Source organism: Cyclospora cayetanensis, unplaced genomic scaffold, assembly GCF_002999335.1.
Source record: "Cyclospora cayetanensis isolate NF1_C8 unplaced genomic scaffold, CcayRef3 CcayRef3_contig_15, whole genome shotgun sequence".
NCBI lineage: Eukaryota > Apicomplexa > Conoidasida > Eucoccidiorida > Eimeriidae > Cyclospora > Cyclospora cayetanensis.
In genome coordinates, this window is record NW_020312092.1 from 34,225 (window position 1) to 53,203 (window position 18,979).

General features: G+C 49.2%; 3 protein-coding genes and 1 pseudogene across 3 annotated transcripts; 3 read left to right on the forward strand and 1 right to left on the reverse strand.

The window, feature by feature from the left end:
- Positions 1–3,444: 3,444 nt before the first annotated feature.
- Positions 3,445–5,113, forward strand: LOC34622134. Its single transcript, XM_022735314.1, has 3 exons — positions 3,445–3,854; positions 4,029–4,322; positions 4,501–5,113. The coding sequence occupies exons 1-3, from the start codon at positions 3,445–3,447 to the stop codon at positions 5,111–5,113; spliced, it is 1,317 nt and encodes a 438-aa protein (XP_022589743.1).
- Positions 5,114–6,343: 1,230 nt separating this feature from the next.
- Positions 6,344–7,015, forward strand: LOC113147176 (annotated as a pseudogene).
- A 3,115-nt stretch (positions 7,016–10,130) lies between these two features.
- On the forward strand, positions 10,131–14,871 carry LOC34622133. Its single transcript, XM_026336816.1, has 17 exons — positions 10,131–10,192; positions 10,333–10,481; positions 10,598–10,740; positions 10,867–10,962; positions 11,115–11,182; positions 11,353–11,490; positions 11,631–11,742; positions 11,950–12,037; positions 12,275–12,417; positions 12,709–13,029; positions 13,193–13,344; positions 13,519–13,734; positions 13,866–13,977; positions 14,164–14,216; positions 14,354–14,418; positions 14,521–14,609; positions 14,761–14,871. The coding sequence occupies exons 3-17, from the start codon at positions 10,600–10,602 to the stop codon at positions 14,869–14,871; spliced, it is 1,905 nt and encodes a 634-aa protein (XP_026192601.1). The 5' UTR covers positions 10,131–10,192; positions 10,333–10,481; positions 10,598–10,599.
- Positions 14,872–16,214: 1,343 nt separating this feature from the next.
- On the reverse strand, positions 16,215–17,913 carry LOC34622132. The gene is made up of 2 exons (XM_026336817.1): positions 16,600–17,913; positions 16,215–16,280 (listed from the first exon to the last, which is right to left on the reverse strand). Exons 1-2 carry the CDS (start codon positions 17,911–17,913, stop codon positions 16,215–16,217), a joined length of 1,380 nt encoding a protein of 459 aa, XP_026192602.1.
- Between the last annotated feature and the right edge of the window lie 1,066 nt (positions 17,914–18,979).

Sequence of the window (18,979 nt, forward strand, 5' to 3'; positions counted from 1 at the left end):
TGTGGTACCCTGCTCTCCCGTTGTTGTTGCTGGGCTCGTACTGCGGCCAATCCTCACCTACGCAGGTAGTCCTCCAAGTCACACCTAACTGATATTTGTTCCATAGATGACAGCATGATTATTCCTTTCTGATAATGCTTTGCTGCATAGATTCGTCGAGTCCATTCTTTAGAGCTTTATGGTGCTACACACCGCCTCTGCGTGGACCCCGGCTGCAGGTTTGCACAGAAGGTGCGGCTACGTCCATCCCTGCTGTCCGGCCCACCCGAAGGCTGAAACTTGGTGGGATATGTAGGTCCAAACGCAATGCAAAGCTGAATAGAAAGCTTTTAACAGCCCTGCCAAGAAGATTTCACCTCTACTCGATTTTATCCCTCATGTTTCTATGGTCAGGGTCGAAGGGGAGCCAGGGCCGGCGATTTTGCACACTCTGAGCTATTGGACTATTCACAAATAGTTGTACGTTGCGTGTAGCGGATCCTTCTAGTATGGTTCTGGCCTCACCATGCTACAGACAGCTTAAACGAACGGTCAAGTCCAGTAGCCGATTTCGTAATAATTTCAATTAAATGTAACTTTTGAATTAGATATGCTGAAGGGTAGCATAGCTGGTACACCTCCTTCGTGCCTCCCCGCATGCTGAAACCTTTTAGGGCAAGAGCAACACAAAGGAGACACATTTCTAAGTGCATGATTGATATCTACATATTTTTTTGCTTTTTTTATGTGCCATTTCTTGTAAGGTGGATTGTAGGTCCACCGATATAGAAGCCTCATCACGGGACTCCGCAAATGCGTATACAAGGCGTGGCACGTGTCAATTTACGTAGGGTTTAGAGTATCTATTATAGTATATAAGGACTTGTAGGTTTGGAGAAGGACTATGTCGTTGCACACGCACAACACCAGCCAAATGGAAAGTCCACATGAGCCCTGTAGTTCCATGCATGCCCAGCATAAAATAGACATACCTCAGAAGAAGCTGTTTTCGATGTTCTTTCAGTCCGACGAAGAGTGAAGCACAAATACATCTAAAGTGACGGAGAGCAGCTGCAGGTGCCAAGCAATCAGGTGCACTCGACGTTTATGGTAATGCCCCATAGCGCTACAGGAAAATACTCAAGCGCCTCTGCTTAGTATTCCTGCTGCGTCACATACACACATTATCAAATACTCGAAGAGGGCTGAAAGACTTATTACAAGCTGCACTCAGTGGGTGCACTCAGGTGTCCATTTATCGGTCTGAGGATTTCAACGAAAGTGCTGCATTGGAAACAAATCACAGACGCTCCTGTAAGAAGTAAAATGGCATACAGGATCAATTTTGTTTGAGAGGTTGGCAGGTAGCTGATGTCAACTGACAAAGATCTATTTTTCCGGCAGCAGGAACTTTATTGTCCACAGAGCACAACGAGGATCCTAATGCTAGCAACGGATGTAAACGTGACGAGAAACCTTCCTTTTCTCCATGGTTACTGTTCAATACTCTAAATACAGCGACAATATCTGTTAGGGCACCGGGAACTATACCTAGCGCCCACAGCAATGCTATTCATTTTGGGCTGTCACATACAGTAAAAGATGCTTACATAACGACAGTCACCAGAAGCTTCCATCCGCTAGCTTCACCGGCGAAGATAGACCTACGCTATATAGAACTTTTGATCTGGCGCCTGCGGATGGACGTGGGTCTACCCGAAAATGGTGTACTCCCGTTCATGGAGGTACTTTGGTATCAGCAACAGAGGCCGCAGAATAGTGCAGAAATGCTACCTAGCTTTTTTCAGAGGCAGGCATTCGCTGCGCTCAAAGAACGATACTGTATGCGATAGAAATGCAGGTTTAGGAATGTTAATTGGATTGCCTACCGTGCAACAGGGTAGGATCCCTGAAAAACCCACCTTGCCCAGGATCCAGGTGGGGAATCGAGTTACTGCCTTGCCCACAGCCGTAGATTGGAATCAGGGTAATTTTAATGCACATTGCCAAACTTCTCCTATTTTTGCGGATTCCTTCTGACACCTCGTACCATTTCTCTAGACTTGCACCTTCTGTTGCACGGGATAAGCGGGCGGGGGGTCATCTTGAGTTACCTTCCTCTATGAGGGCGCCATATCCGGTCTAATGAGCAGTACTGCGGAGCTATACTGGACCTACGAATGCCGGGAAATTAAAATTCTAGAGGCCTACAGAAAAGGAAAGGGCAACTCATTATTTAACAGGGATGAATGCCGCGATGAGGCAAACGAGGCTCCACTACGCACATTCTCCCATGCGTCAACACCAAGTACTAATTATTGGCACTTGAGATGCGTGTGATACTACTGGAGCGAGCTGCAGCTCGCCTTGGTTCCCGAGGCCAGCAGTGCTTCACGAGTCTTGCGTGGAAACATGGGCGCGCATCGTTCACACGCTGCTTACTCGATACATCAAGCCTTATATCGATGAGGAAAGTTTTTCACAAATAAATGGCTGGGAACCACTATAGTAGTTGAGAAATACACGCACTTTACGAGCGAAGGCCTTGCTCCGGGACCAGTGCACAAGGATGGCGATCGTCGTTATCACTGTGTCTACAAGCCACTAGAAGTTCCCTTTGCCACCGAATGCACGAATTCCATTCCAAGGACGAGGTCTTTTTTTAGTGAAATATAGATATGGTTAGTCTCCAATGATGTAAATTAGGAAGACGAAGACCGGTGAGGCGCAGGTGTGGCCAACCCCACGCCGCTGCTGCATTTTGCTTCCGCCCTTGTGGTATCAGCGGGGAATGCCGCAAAGAATATGGAATACACCATTCAAAATATCGAATGATGTGTTCAATTTGTTGGCTTTGAAATACCTGGATTGTACTAGGGTTGGTCCCATGGACCGCACCGCACGTGCTGCCCTCTTCACGGTTCTTCTCGCCGCGGGCTGAGCATAAATACCTGCTGACCCTCGCGGCGCCTTCTTCTATAATCCAACAAAAACTGTTTGCACAGCCCATCTTCGAACTTTCCTGTGCTGTGTCTCCGGCATCCGGAGCGTCCCTGAACAAATGCACCAGCGATCCTCGGATGCGCATGCAGTTTTACTCGGTGACTTGTGCTAGTCTGACCAAATTGGCTTCTTTTGGCTCTATCGACTTCTTCCCCCTTGATTCACCGACATACCTTCAAAGCTGGACTGCAAAGATATCTAGCGCCAGCAGTTTTGATGGCCAAGTGCTGATCGCTTGCCCTGTGCTCCAGTGGCGATGCGCCATTGAACCGGCTGTTTGCGTCTACCTGGAGACTCCAGGGTCTTTGTCCATCTTGATCGAAGTGAATGAAGCATCCTTGCCCTGATCTGTCGTCCTTCAATATATGCTGCTAGCCGACGTGCTCGCACGGACTTGCGGGGAGAAGCTGCTAGGCAATAAAACATAATGCCTTTGGGGCCGTGTCAGATTCTCTCTTGATCATGATCGCGCAAACATTGGGATGCCTGCAGGAGATCGGCGAGGCCACAGACTCTGTTCTGTCCAGCATGAACCTGCGGCCGTTTCTGTTACGACTGCCCCTCCCTGCTAAAGATGCCGGCTCAACCATACAGGGAATTTGCGAGAAAGTCATGAAGAACCGTTCACTATCGCACACCAGGTCAAATCCCATAGATACTCACACTGAACAACCAGATATTTCGCGGTCAGAGGCCCAAGTGCAGCGCATCCGTGAACTGCTCTCAAGTGAGAGTGTGGCCGGCTTCGTTCTGGTGGTTGTGGAAAATCCGCCGTTAGAGGCGTGTGAAGGTAGCGATGTGCACTACTGCCCAGTTGCAGGAGGTATCATGGAAGTTCTTGATCCCGTCGAACGCTCCCTGAGGGCAATCTGGTGAGGGAGAATTCATAACAATGAATGATAGTAGAAGATAATACACATTACACACATTTTAATCGAATCGAGCCAGATTCAGGATCTTGTGAATCTTCAATTAGTATTGGTAAATTGTAGGAATCGTTCGGGCTAGCGAATGCTCCTAGGTGTTCGTGGGTTGGCGACTCGCAGGTGTAGAAGATCACTGCCGCTTGACGTATCTGAAGTCATCATGCGCGCCCTCTCACTAAGGCTCTTTGCGTATGGTTTTGCATCTAGCCAACAGATGGTGCCTAACTTGCTGAACAAGGATTCCCTCTCACTCTCTAAGACACCTGTAGCAAACCGTCTTATCAGCTGCACTGAGGAAAGCATGTATCTATTCCCTCGAGACGCAACGGCCTTTCTGAAGACTCAACTCTGCATGTCCAAGCACTGGGAAACCCCTTTGGATGGCGGGAGTCACATCGACCACCCGAAGGCACCGTAAGCAGCGGCGGCGCTCTTTCCCAGACGGCTAGGTTGCCTCGAACAGTCCAGGAATGTCTGCGGCTGCTCCCTCGACAATGCATGTGGTATTCTGTAGATCGTTGTGCGAAGTCACCTCCTCTGGTATCAGCATGTACACCTCAATTGAGCGTTACGCTGCGGTGTTTGCTTGCAGTTGCCGATGTGGCAGCGTGCGTAATGTTGCTGGCGCTTGGCAATTTTCGGGCATCAGCCTGTCGCGTTTCGTCAATTACTGGCGGAATCATGGAAGAACTGCTATTCCGGAAATCTCCACTATAGTCATGTCCCACTTTCCGTTGCACATGCGCCCAGCGCAAGGGAACAGCATTGGGAACAGTGCTAAGAGGCGGCAGAGACGCACTTTCGACTCCATGAAGACGGAAGAGGGGTCGAGGGACGAGGGTCCAGTAGATGGCAACGTAGCCGTTAAGGAGGCGCCCTCGCAAAATGCATCAGGTGTTTCAGATGTGATGACCCCATCACGACGTGAGCTGCGACGGGATCATGCCTCTCCCACAACTAATAACCATGCGGAAGCACAGCAGCGACAGTCTGATGCGGCAAAGGTGGAGGGTGGTGGCGGGGCATGCAGCCGAAGAGCCGCTGACGCGTCGGAGATGGCAGCTACTGCGAAGCCGAGGGCAGGCCAGCAGAAAAAGAGGGACGTACGGTCGATGCGGGCGCCCTCAAAGAAAGGCAAGAAAAAGGTTACACGTACAAAAGGGGTATCAGTCAAAGGCATGGGGCGTTTGCGGCGGGAGTTTTGACGGCTATCTCAATAGTACTGTTCGCGTGAAGTGTGCAGGCATTTGAGCCGTTAGGAGAGATCGCTGTGTTGAGCATCGGGCAGGGCCTCGTTTGTTCGCAAAGAAAGCGTCGTCGAGTTGCACGCTGCAAGCAGTCACGCTCTTGTTGGATGGTGATGAGTTCACCAGTCGTGCGACCCAATAGAGAGATAATTGTGGTGTGCACGTCTAGATGTTGCCTAACGCAGGAAGTGTCCTGGCTGAAACGTGGCTAGGTATTTCGCGGAGACACTCGTAGTGGTGGATCCCGCTTCCTGCGGGTAGGCGTCCATTTGATTGTTTGGAGCCAAGTGCGTTTTGTTGACAACTCACCGGAAAGTGTAGTTCCAGTCATTTGTACTACACAATCCAGTTACAATGGCGTGATTTCGTAGCACCTTCGTCAAAAGTAGCTGAGCTCTTTAGAACTCATTGCAGCCGTTTGTTTCAAGATATACGTAGCTCTGCTTAATCAATTATAGGCCCGCGTAGCACGATGGGCAAAAAAGTTTCTCCATAGATGGGCCACATGTCAGTAATACGCATCCACGCGGTCTGGGAAGCCGAGTCGTAAACATTTCTTATTAGAGAGGTACAGGCGGTTTCATCACCGGAGGAAGAACATTTTCGCACTTAAACAAGATTTAGGATGGTGGAAATCTTGTCCTAGTGACGCTGCTCTTTGAACTCGAGCACTAAGGGCACATGCCGCCGGTGCTGATCAATGCCCTTGCTTTTAAAAGCCATGAGCCAAGCAAGTGGCACTTTCTACGTAGTAAGGGGGATTCTTTACGTTTCGAAACTTGTTGCACAGTATAGGTGAGGGAATCCCCCCAATTACGTAGAAGGCGCCATGTGCTTGGCCGATAAAATCAAAGCATCGTTCACCTGCAGGTCGTCAGCAAGAAGTTTCTACAGTCGCCAACAAATTTCGATGTACAGGCTAATAGAATGCGCTTGTAACAAGGCGTTGGGAGATGTGCTGCCATTTTGCTGTAGGCGGTCCCCTGCTTTCGTGTACTATCTGAGTGGCCTCAATCCTGATGGCCAGCCTTGTCTGTACACCGGGAGTTTTACCAAGGTGTAAGGTCGCCCTTCACTTTCCCGCTTCTGTTTTTCCAACCTAATGGCGAGCACCTCAGAAAAAATAAATCGCGCATTTGTTTTAAAGCTTTCACTTCCACCTATGCACACGAAATGCGCACGATAGCGATGTCAGGGTGGCTGGATCCTCGATTTATAGTCCGTTTCCGATCTACGTGGGAAGACACTCCGTCATCTCATGCGACGCCCCATTGTACTCTAAATTCCCTTGGCATGACGCGAGGCGATTTCCTGGACGTCAAAGCGTGGATCTTTTTGGTCGCACGGAAGCTCCATTTCGATAATGGAGAACGTGCTGCCTTCAAGGTACATGCTTTCGTGCTTCCGTGTTCTCCGGTATTCTCATATCACGCCTGTAGGCCTGTGAGGCTCTGGGAACCCTCTTTGGAGACCACAGGTGCTTCTCCCTGGTCCAGGGCACGCTCGCTGGTGTACCAAATGAGGATCTCCCTCAGATCTTGGCGAGCTGCTGCCTGAAGTTGACCGCACAGGTATATTTTAAGCTCAAAATTATTCCTTGGGTCGTTCAAGTAAATAGCACATTAACGCTCCAGTTTGAGTCTCAAAATAATGACGCCAATCATGATGACTTTCTTGTAAGATGGAAAAAGTGGGCTGGCATGTGGCGCCTGACACTTATAACTTGCGCAGAAGATGATGAATCTTGAAAACATCTGTGCGCCCTCACTCTTAGGCTGGCTGGAAACAATAATCTTCGCATGCTTGAGCTCCACGGAAGAATTCTCCTTTAGCGTATGTTGTACTAGCCTTATGCTTTAAAATGACCGTGCCATGCACTGATTCTTCACAGCAAGCCACTGCTTTGGACATATTAGACTTTCTTCACGTTGCGGGATATGAATACTTGACGCAACAACTACACATAGTGAAAGAAGATCATCTGCTTGATCGGGAGACCTGCTGTCGGCTCCTTGCATTCCTGCACTGCAATAGCTTAATAGATTGCAGTAAGATGACACGATGATGCACATTTGGTCGAGGGTCTACGCTTTTTCCACTCAAACAGGGCTCCTCGCACTATCGGTGTTTATTTTTTCCTACAGCCGTCAACCTGCTCCATTGCGAGCAGCTCTACGGGATATCCTGATATCCCTTCTCGGAGCCGACGTCGTCAATCTCGTAGGAAACTTCATGACTGATCATAATGTTTTCTCACTCCATGGTTCCACATGCAGGCAGAACCCATTTTAGCTGCTATAAAGCCTCGCCTGCTTGATGAGATCAATGATCCAAGACTAGCCCTACGAGCATACCTTGTGGTTAGTGAGAGGCTGATTTTCCATGTTTGCAAAGACACAAAGCACACGCTTCAGGGTATCCACCGGCGAACCGACAAGTCGTCTATGACCAAGATTAAGGCCTACCTGGAGAATTTTTCGTAGAGTATAATTTCTGCCTTCTTGCTTTTCTCAACCGCCTCTGCAGTCAAGACGGACTGGAACGGGGTGGGTACATGGGTCGACATGACCACCTGTCCACATCGCTATCAATGGCTTCTAACCGTGAATGTATCTGGCACGAAAAACAAGGAAAATGCGTGGAAAAGTTGATTCCAGCTGCGGAAGTGCAGCCTCAGGCACTTTCGCAAAGTGTTGCCCCTTCATGTATAGGACCTATGAGCCTAGCATATTCATCATGTAATATGCATTACGAAACTTCTAATTGAGGCTGCAACGTTACGCGATGGTGGGAATTACACGACTAAGGAGATATACCTACATTTCATCGTAGTGAAAGGCTCTACTAAAAGCCCTGATCTTCCTTTAAGCAGCTCTGCACAGTAGCGACCACTACGTATGCGGCTTTACTTGAATGTACATCACTGCCTCTTGGCTGGTGATCACGTTGCAAAAAATGACTACAGGCTTTTACTGGAAATGGGACTGAACTACCAATTCTCTCAAAAGTATTGTGTTGGGCAGTTCGTCAGACACTGTAATCTTGTTCTTTGAGCAAGCATAAAAGTGGTGATGTAGATGAGTTCCTGCATGGCACTTAGTTGTCAATTTCCTAATTGATTTGTAGCAATAACCCTTTTATTCATTCAGCGTCAATGAGTGATTGCATGTCACGAACTACCATTTTAGTAAAAGACGGGGTGGGTAAATGGGTCGGCATGACCACCTGTCCACATCGCTATCAATGGGTTCTAAACATGAATATACTGGCACGAAAAACAAGGAAAATGCGCTGAAAACTTAATTCTAGCTGCGAAAGCGCAGCCCATTTCGATTCATTGTACTTTCTTAGGGCACCAGAACCCTGTCTTTGAGCTGATCAACTGATGCGTGCAGCAGTATTGAAGCGATATTCGGAGTCGTCTACTCGCGAGTGAGATCATAGTGATGGGTACCTGTGGACCGCAACAGCACGGTGGTTCCACTCTAATAATGTCCGTGTCTTCATTATTCCGATGGTAGCTGCGTCGCTAGTATTATACATGCCGCTTCAAAGTAATATAACGGAGACGCAAGATTTCCATTCTTGCGTCCCCGAATCACCATATGAGCACCTGCTTTCATTTGCCCCTTTCCGCAGCAGTGCGGATTTACTTGCATGCTGCGGTGTATTCTGAAACATTTGGCAGGTCCACCTCTCTTATACACGATGGCGTCTTCGATTTTGCGTTAAAGTATTTTTCAATACGGAGAGTGTCAGAAATTCCCTCCTTGTTTCGAACTAAACGGACTTTGTAACCGGTTGTGGAGACCCACAAACGATTACAAAAGCGGTCTGTGGTTTTGAAAGGCCCATTGAGGGAACGAAGGAAAAGAAGATGTCATCGGTACCATTATTCAAATTCCTTAACAAGATGTTGTAGAACTCTTGGCAATTTACACCTCGCGCTTTCGCAATCCTCAGGGATCCATCAATTTGATCTGACGCGCGAGGAGACGGCTCCGGTAGTCGCTTCGATACTTGTGCATGCACCAGTTGATTTTCTCAAACAAAGGATGCTCTTGGTGCCGTGAGAAAGTATGCTGAAGCATCACGCCTAAATTTCGCTTCCGTGTTCCCAAATAGCACATGTGTATTTCCAGTATGTTACTGAAATCCCGCGTGTCTTGCGGATGACCCGATTGGCACACACAATCGCAGCCAACCCGGAGTAGAAAAGGTGAAACGATCACTCTGAGGATCTACCATGAAAAATTATCCAATTATTTGCAACCTATTGACCATATTTAGCGCTCACCTATCCCAGATTGCCTGTTAGTAGTCTCCTGTACTTCTGCATGGCAATACCACGAACTGACGAGATACCGACCGATTTCAACATTGAGTGCCATTAGAGCGTTGTTCAGCTGACATTCATCATAGATGGGTCCAAAACAGTTGGCGATTTCAAGGGTTGAACCTAGCCCCTTCCTGAAAACTCTGCCGCCAGTCGTTGTTTGGTGGAAGACTTGTCAGATTTGCAAACTTGGCTGGCTTTCACCAGCAAAGGTACGCGATAATACGGCCTCTCTTGCTTTTACTCGCAGGTATCCTTGCCCGAAGGTTCCCTAATGCCTCATGCTCTAACATAGCTTCCTATGGTTTTCCTAGCACCACAGGCAAATCACAGATACCAAATACTCTGCATTCTGGAGTTTCTGTGCTCAGTTTGCGGTGCAGAGACAGCTGAAGGATGGTTTTTTGCACGGAAGCGGAGCAATCACAGCCTTCACCACCTTGTATAATTGTGCACACTGAAGAGCTCGTGCAAAATGAGACCAGCACGCACACAGGACCCCTGGCAGTCCTTCCAGCCACTGAAATTATCGCTACAAAACTGCTGCCACCCACCCAACCGGGCAGCCATCGCTGCAACAGCAACAATGTGGACACGGGCTGTACTCTTGGAAGTAATGCGGACAGCGGCATCAGTCGATCCGCCGGCCGCTCGTCTACAAGGGCAGTGAATACAATAGCAGACTCCGCTGTGCCGAAAGGGTCAGGCGCGTTTCAGTGATACATCCTACAGCTTTCCTGCAAACCGCAAAGTCGCTTATTCCTGTCCATTCTTTACATTTAGTTTGCTTCCTGTGTAACGACGAAATAAGTGCACCAAGCCAAAGAATTTGGGTGTCCAGGTTCCTAAAGTATTGGGCCCGACGTATAGGCGAAGAAGTTGCACAGCTCCCCGACAGCGACGAATTTGAATCCGTATATGCGAAGAGAGAAAAAGTTTTGTTCCCCTTTCGGTCTACAACAACGGAATGGACGGCGAATACCGCAGGAGGTGAGGTAGACTTGACGACACACCGATGATACTGCTGCGTGATTATCAATATTATTATTATTAGTGCGACGAAAAGTATTATGGAAGAAACAAAAGACATTTTTTTTGTGCCGCAGGGATGGTTGTCCTTTTAATGCCGTGGGGACCTCTTATGATGCTGCTTGGCTTCATTCTGGGCTACTTCCTTGGCCTTGGGTTGGCAATGGCCAACGACGTGTGCCGCTTACGAAAGAATACCTCCGCAGCTGCGCAACAGAAGGTATTCAGTGCTAGATTCATCTTGTCCGTGAGCGAAAGATAGTCTATGTATTCTCTATCCGCGTGGAGAATAATCCTACATGACTCAGTGTATTTAATTGTGTGAGTGACATGTGGAATACTGCAGCGAAAGATAGACAATTTGATGCGGTGGGCAGGGTACCACTTTGCCAGCAGCAACGCGCAGCTACAGCTAGTCTTCAAGGTCATAATGGAATACGAGGTACAGCGTAGTTGTAGGGAAAGAATGTAAATAATCCACTTGTGTAGAGCTAGACGTCACCTGCTCACAGTCATGTTTCATAGCCGCTATTGCTCATGCAAATCATTTCCTCTCCCACAAGTCCCCCCTTGTGTGTGTTTGGCCTTCCTAAGGTCTTAGCTCGCCTGGGAGACATATCAAGAACTGCTCGGTCACAGCTGCGTCTACTCTACGACTTTTTGTAGGCATGACACTCTCCTTCCACTTAAACAAGAGCCTAAATTCGGAGCATGCAGATCAGTTGAGCTGCGATAGGAAATGGCATTCTTCCCATCTGTTACCCCGCAATATATTACGAACTAGGTTGAGTGTGTGTGTGGGTGTGGGTGTGGGTGCGGGTGTATAATGCAGATGCCGAGGTGACGTTGGGCATTGCCTTTGGCTGTATCTCGACTACTTTGAGGCTCAGTACAAGAATATGACGCAGGGCGAGATTTCAATGTGTGCTCTCACCTGTTTGGTCTGCACGCAATGCGCTGCCACCCGAAGGTAATAACTTGCATATAGGCAGGCTCCCAGGTCTCCAGCAGGGCAAATGGCACAGCTAGAACACGTCAAGAAGCTCTTCAGATGCGTTTTTCAAAGTCTTGCATGGAGGTCCCATGGTGTCGCTTCTATGCTTTCTGCAGGCCGAGAACCAAGCCCCCCGTAGTTGAGCGCATGGCAAACATGATGAACCATCCCAACATTAGACAAGTCTTCCAAAAGGCGAAAGCGCCAAACCCTAGACAAGCAAGAAATGTAAGGAATGCATAACTCAAACTGTACACTATACACCTGCCTATTTCCAGAAGAAGGGACATGCGAGCAACGTAGCAGAAAAAATCATTAAAGCGATAGGTACGATAAAGATTGAATTCATATCTGCCATTCTGTCCCTATCCTGCCAGGAATACCTTTTACAGAAAAATATCAAGATAACATTTTTTGCGTACCACTCTTGCACAGGATGAACGGACGGAGAGGTGCCTCTTCTACGCGGACAATAGTCAGGAAGTGCAGGCGTTTGTGATGAGGGGTCGCTACCTCTTTGAATGTAAGACATGCGGTGCAGCGCCATGCTGTAGATGGATGCTCCTCAGTGTGAATACCGCAAGACAAATCCGAATATCTCCGACGCGAAACCTTATTCAAGGCTTGGTGCATATTGTCTGAATATACGCGAACATAAACAGTTTACCGAGATAGAGCTGTCTAGCATAGTATCCCACGTATAATGGGAGATTGTTCGCAATCTGTGAAGGAAGATTTTGTGGCTGTGGACTTGCTTCAGCTCTTCACAAAGACTGTACAGCTGGGAGGAATTTGCTGAATTCCGGCAGCGATTCATTTACAGACGCGTTTTCAGAGAGCATGGAGTCAGATGCATCAAAAGAACCCCTGGTCAAAGAAGATGTAACTCAAAGTGCACTTCGTGTAAGAGCAGCGCAAAATGTCAGGATATGCGAAATTTCGTAGGGATGGCAATAAGAAAGCATTTCCTATGCTTCATACAAAATGCATAGCGCCTAAGAGGGCTGTCTCATCAAAGTTTCCCATCGGTACTGTGTGACGGCTAAAGTTTATGGATCACAAGGTGTTGTAGTCGACTGCAGTGCCACGGAATGGTGGGGTTTTTGCGTGTCCGTGACAGCATGATGAAGGAATCCAGTCTAACACCAAACTGCGATGCATCCCACTTATCCTTGTACTTTTATGGAATATCAGGGGGAGCTGCGGCCTCTGGAGAACTTCAATGTGGCGTTTACCTACGGAGTATCGATTGAACGTGTAGTGCCTTGTAGCATTGAAGGCACGAACTCCTCAGTAGTACTTCCGCCGACGAAACATCTCGTGACCACTAATGGTGCATCACCAACAAAGCAGCAGGGCCAAGGGAACTCTTCGAGTGGAACTGCAGTCAAGGAAACCCCGGTAACATCGAGTCAGCAGCGAGATCACACTAATGCAACAAGTGGTCAGTCAATACTGCGCATCACGCATGTGAAATCGTATTTTTATATATGGCCAGCTCCTTATGAGTGCAATGTGCGAACCTGGAAACCTCCTCTGATTCCATAACACTCCATCTTTTCAGGCAGCGACGCCCTGCCCTGACAATCTACTCAATGCGTCAAACCCAATGGTCGGGGGAACAAATTTTAGAGAAGAGTGCCACCGCAGCGTGACCTTCTAATTACAACATTGGAAGGTCGAGCTCACTTATCATTTAACAGCGAAAGTTGGGATGCCATCGGCTCCATTATGTGCTTGCGGTAATAATATGGTTGCCTCAGCACGTTTGTTCAAGAACTACGAAGATTTGATCAATTTTGACACCACACTAAAGCATCAGACTCCTATGTAAAATAGATCATCCAGCCGGCTTGAGGCCCTGACTACAGCTGTGCTTATAGTGCAAAAGGCACATCGCAGCCGCAGTGTCAGGAATCATGAAATTTACCCCTTATGAACTCGAATGCTTGCTCCGCCTGGCAACAAAGTTGGCGCGGTTGGGTTTGGAGGTGTTCGTTTCAGTGCTCCCTACGAATTCCAATTCCTCGATGAGCGCGAGCAACACGACCCTGCAGATACTTCGTGGGAACAAACGGTTAACCAGCCTTCGATTCAGGTTTACAAGTACATCTCTCCCAATTCCCCCGTGGTAATCGTCAAGGCATACGCGAATTTCGAAGGAATTCCTCTGGCTGTTCTCAGACACAACATCCAGGAAGTCAGCTGCCGCCTCCTTTGGTGAGTTAAACCAGGCTTTGGCTCTGCTGTGAATATGCTCATGTCAATGGCAAAGAAGAGGGGAATCTCCGCCTTGAGAGGACAGCTGAACTGTTCACCACACGCGTGGTAGATGTGTGGCTCGTCTCTAGGGATACCACGTTCGCAGACTATCGCATCATAGAACATGATATAGACGGCTGCGAGATTATATACTGCGTTATGAAAGCCCCATTTCCAGTTGCCAACCGTGATTTCCTCCAGGTAAATATCTTCCAGCTGTTCGCACAGGCAGTGCACCCGTCTTGATTTACGAATCCTACTAATAGTAGTTAAGCTGAGCTTGAAAAATCAGCCTAGGAGAAAATGATTGAATGCGCTAGCAGTTTCTGGTTCTAAGTGTTTGACTCATCAAAATTCTTCTGTTCCTTTCTTGTGGCTGACGTGCAGTGGAGGCGAACGCTTAGTTGCCCACAAGAAGGATTTGTTAAAATGATGATGAGGCGAGCTAAGCTGCTCCTCTGAATACTTCTGCCCCCAAGAAAATCCACCTGAAAATGTTGCCTTTTTCATCCTTGAACACAGCACTGGCGTCGGTCTTGATCGAAAGACTTTAAGCCTTCCCCTTCCCTTGCCGCAGGTCGGCCGACCATCCGTCCGTCCCAGAGCGGCCAGGGTGTGTGCGTGCAGAAACCCTGATGTCAGGTAAGACTGCAGACTTGCCTAAATCTTTTCCGCATGTCAGGAAAGTCATAATATTGCATCTGAATGCGCGAGACACTTTCGGGTGCCTTTATCTGCCCGCAGGATACCTCATGCGGCAGTGCCAGAATGACCCGAACTCCTCCACATTGTTTCTTGTAGCGCAGACCGATGTTAAGGGTCTGATTCCTAAGGTACTGTGTCTTACAGCAGTTGCTAGGGACGACTATGAATGAGCTCCAGCCCTCCACAGAGTCTAGCGCCAGAAGTGCGAAAACACAGCACAAGGCAAGCAGTGCTGCGAGGGCACGGCTGTGATGCCTTTGGTTTGGTCTGCTTTTGCAGTGGCTTATAAATTCTACAGCAGCCCGCGCGCCTGTAGGATGGGTCGAGAATCTTAGGCGAGCTTGCTTGAAGTGCATGGAAGACCGTAACCCCCGTTCTCTGCAGTGGTGAGCCTCCAGCTTATTCGGTTTGCATAACACATATACAGCACTTGGATTACAGCAGCCAAAGGCCGCAGTATCAGGCTGCTGTCAGTTTGACGTTTTCGTAGCTGTTCAAAACTGGGGTTTCGATGGAAAGTGCGTAGTCACCAGCACTGTACCACAATCTGAGCGGAAACTCCGTGGTCCTGTGGAACCTAGTGTTTTGTTTCAAAGAGAGTGGACCAAAATATTCCAGCATGAAGTCATAGGTCGTAACTTTCTAGTAATCCGTTCCAGCAATACCACATGCCCCTTCGGCTGAGCAGCAAACAATTCTCGAGCCCTAGGAGCCATACTGAAGCAGCACTGAAGGGGACTGAACAGTGCCAGCAAGGACGCACAAATGCACAAAGGCGGGGGGATCCAAAGCGGGTTGTGGCTGGAGTTTTTGTAGGGGAGTGTGCATGTAGTGAGTCTTCAAGGCTCGTCTAAACATGATGGCAGTAACACAATGCTTCCAGGGGGAAGCGATGTGAATAAACCCCAAAACGATACGCATAGCTATCTCTCTGGAGGTAGTGAATAAAAGCATGACTCAAAGTCTTGGAGAAAAATTGTACCACTATCGAGAATGCCGATTCGCGCCCAAAGTATGCGAATCTACCTTTCTTTTTCTGTTAGCGGCTGTAAGTATTAGCAAGTGTCCGCCCTCTCAACACCGCCACTTCCGACGGATGGCGCGGAGCACAAAATATAAGGACGATTTCGTGCAGGCCAAGCCTGTTAAGCTGTCAGAAGCCGTGCCACATGGATTTTCGTCTGACTTATGCTGATACATCGCGGTGGACGGAAAGCAGAGAGCCCCACCTTGGTGCATATGACAAGGCCCAAGGAGAAAACGGGATCGAAGCGCTGACTAAAAGCACGCTCCACAGCAAATTTTTAGTCCGCATCCCACAAACTAAAGACCGAGGCAACGTGGGCGAGGACCGTGGCGAAACAGGAAGATTTGAGTTTAAGCAGCAGGAAGGCTAGCAGGATGAAGAATAACCAGTTTCCACCGAAGGTGCACAGGCCGAAAATGACGTAAAGCATCATGCAGAATTCGCCACTATAAAGGCGCCTGAGGTGCAAAAGCACAGCCCAAGTCGTCAAAGTGCATCTCCCACAATGCAAAAAATCAGAAGGGGCGCGAAAATAACTGTGCTGAACATCCTATGTATGCACAGCCCTAGTAATCATCTTTCCGGCGCACTTTTACCCCAATTTCGAAACAGTACGATTTAATTTACATGAAATTGGCTGTAGATTCGAGAACACTGCTGTCAAGGGAGACATCAGCGTCTGTCTCCACCATTGCAGGTTCTTTGCTTACACGAGCGAAACCATTGAAGTCAAAAACTCGTGGGCCTCTAGCTGCTCCAGAGGCAAGAAATTCTGCGAAAACAGAGTAATGGCCAAACGCACACACTAGTCATACATCAATAACCACCTACCGGGCACAGCCCTATGGATTCGTCAATACAGGCAACCGCGTGTAGTACCAGAGAAGCACTCTAGGCTAGGCATAAAAGAGAAAAGAACATTAGGTCGTTCGTGTTGCACATCGTTCAGCCCATGCCATGCTGCGACGGCGGTCATCGAAAAGGAGCAAAGCACAGCTGCCATCAGTCGCGTCCCCTCATAGGGTGCAGATCTGAATGGCTGCAATTCAGCAGCTGAGGAGGTGAAAACGCTGTGCATGCCTCCCCCTTACTACCTTAAATTGAAGAGTAAGGGCCGGAACGCCGAGAAAAAGCAAGCAGTTTGCCAGCCTCAGGGCGTCGGGCGGAGACACGAACATCCGGGAGCTGTCCCTGTTTCTTGTTTCCGAATGCACTGGTGGCCTCTGACGCTCTACGGAAGGTTCTCGTGTGGAGGCTGTGTGGCCTCCTCTAGAAGGATCTTCTGCGCTGCATCTGTCAAGCAGTGCAGCTCGTGCTGCAGCGCCCTGGCTCTCTTCAGCTGGCCCGTTTGGCCATTCCATTCTCATCGAGACGGTGCATGACGAAGATGGCAAGCTCGCGTTCGCTCTATTCAGTTCATCGCGTCCAGACTCACCCGAGGCAAGCGCTGGCTCCCAAGCCCCAAGGCGGCTGGTGCCAGCGCCGGTGGGAAGCTCTTTGTGCGTTGCCTCCTCCTCGTCCCTGCCTGACCCTGCAGGCGCCCCAGGCTCACGACTGTCGAAGTCTTCACACGCGCTGCTGTCGCTGCCGGGTGCGCAGCATGACAGATCTGGACGTCTGCTAGAGGCTGCAGTGACCTGGCGAGGCACAACTCTCCCTCCACAGCGCCCTACGACGGAAACGACTCGGCATCTAGCCCTCCTTGCCACCTGTAGCATCCCATGAAGGCCTTTAAAGGCCACAGCACTGCAAAGGCGCAAAGTGCGGCTGAGAACAGCTCCGAGAGAAGAAAGAGGAATGCAGGTGGACCACTGCAGAGGGTCGAATGCATCGCCGCACAGGCACCCCACGAGCAGGCGGAGTTGAAGGAGAAACGGAACAACTCCAGCTGTCAGGCACACGGTAAACGATGCGCATAGCAGCATTGGGGTGGGGAGAACGAAGGCGTGAAGCAGGAATAGCAGCTCCAGGAAAAGACACATACGCGCTGCTGCAGACAGTGCAAAGTGCGCCACGGCGCAAGTCACGCTGGGGTTAAACTGATTGACTCCAGCGCCCCCGCCATCTGGTACGGTGTTTGATGTCTTCAGGTAGCAATACATTCCGAACTCAGCAGCCACTAGGAACCCCGTACATAGCGCTACAAAGATAAAATGACGGGGACCTGGCAGGAGCGTCTGGGAGTCCGAGAGCGCTACATGGCGTGCCAAAGCAGCAACTTCGGACCAGAAGCACAGAAAATAGCACCAAGAGAAGACTGCTACAGCGCGAGCAGACGAAGGGGTCAAACGCGTGGTGAGGGGAGGCAGATCGTCAATGGAGCCATCCAAGCCAAGCTCCACGACCTCTGCGTGAGACAGCACATCGTGCAGGAGTGAACGCCGCGTCCCGGCAGCAACCGACATGTTGGTGTTGCGTCATGATAATCGCTCAACGCGATGCAGGTTTCCTCAGTTCCGCCTTTGGAAAATGCAAGGCTACGCGAAGCGGCCCAGAAGCTATGGTGCTTGGCTCCCCAATTTCGATTCTCAGATAGTGCCACTTTACTGCCCCAATAACACTGACGTAAAGAGGAAAAACTGGTCAATGCCAACCCAGCACGCACGTTACCCCTTACATGCAGAAGCAGCCAAGGAAGACCCAACGGCCGCACTGTTCGTTGCAGGAGAGTGGCACAGCTGTCACAGATTACATGGCACCTAAGAACGCTCCGTCATACGGAAGAAAGGGGCAGCATCTCAGTGTTCTCCCACAGAACTAGGAGGCGCCTTGCCGGACGCATGCGAGGTGACTACGGCCCCGTAGTCGGCAGCCGGATGGACGATCCACATCGCAAAACTATTGGCTATGAACGCAAATTTCAGAGGGTGTTTGACTTGGGTCTTTGAACTCTTAGTTTCGGACTTCCTGTACCCCCACAAGACTTACCAGATGCTCGGGCCGCGTGCACACTGAATGTTGCAGGTCAAGCTGCATGTGCTTCGATAGAAAGCAGTGATATGCGAGGAACCCAAATTACAATATCCAAATACGCATTTTCGGCGTGAATCATCTTACTAAAAGCTGGGCACTGCATACTTCGTAGCATTGTTCCTTACTTACTGAGAGCTCGGTTGCAAAGTGGCGTGGCAAGCTGTGGTGTTCTTAGCAGATACTGACTGAAAACAAAATTATTCAGGGGTTGGAGGCTAATAAATTCCTAAGTGGCCTGAACACAAAAAAAGCATCTGGCTCTTGTTAGACAGGGCCACCCCCGGCTACAAGGATACATTCACTAGGGCTTCTCGCTAGTTATCTGTACGATTCTCTTGAGTGTGCTGATGGCGCAGCCAGCTGCAAATCAGCTGTCACGCAACTCTATAACCCAGATTTTAAGATCCCCGGATAGTGGAAACAGAAGCTTTCAATGGAAAGTGGGTGACATGTCAGTTCGTAAATCTTGTTTTTTGGACAGTACTTCCAGCACTATAC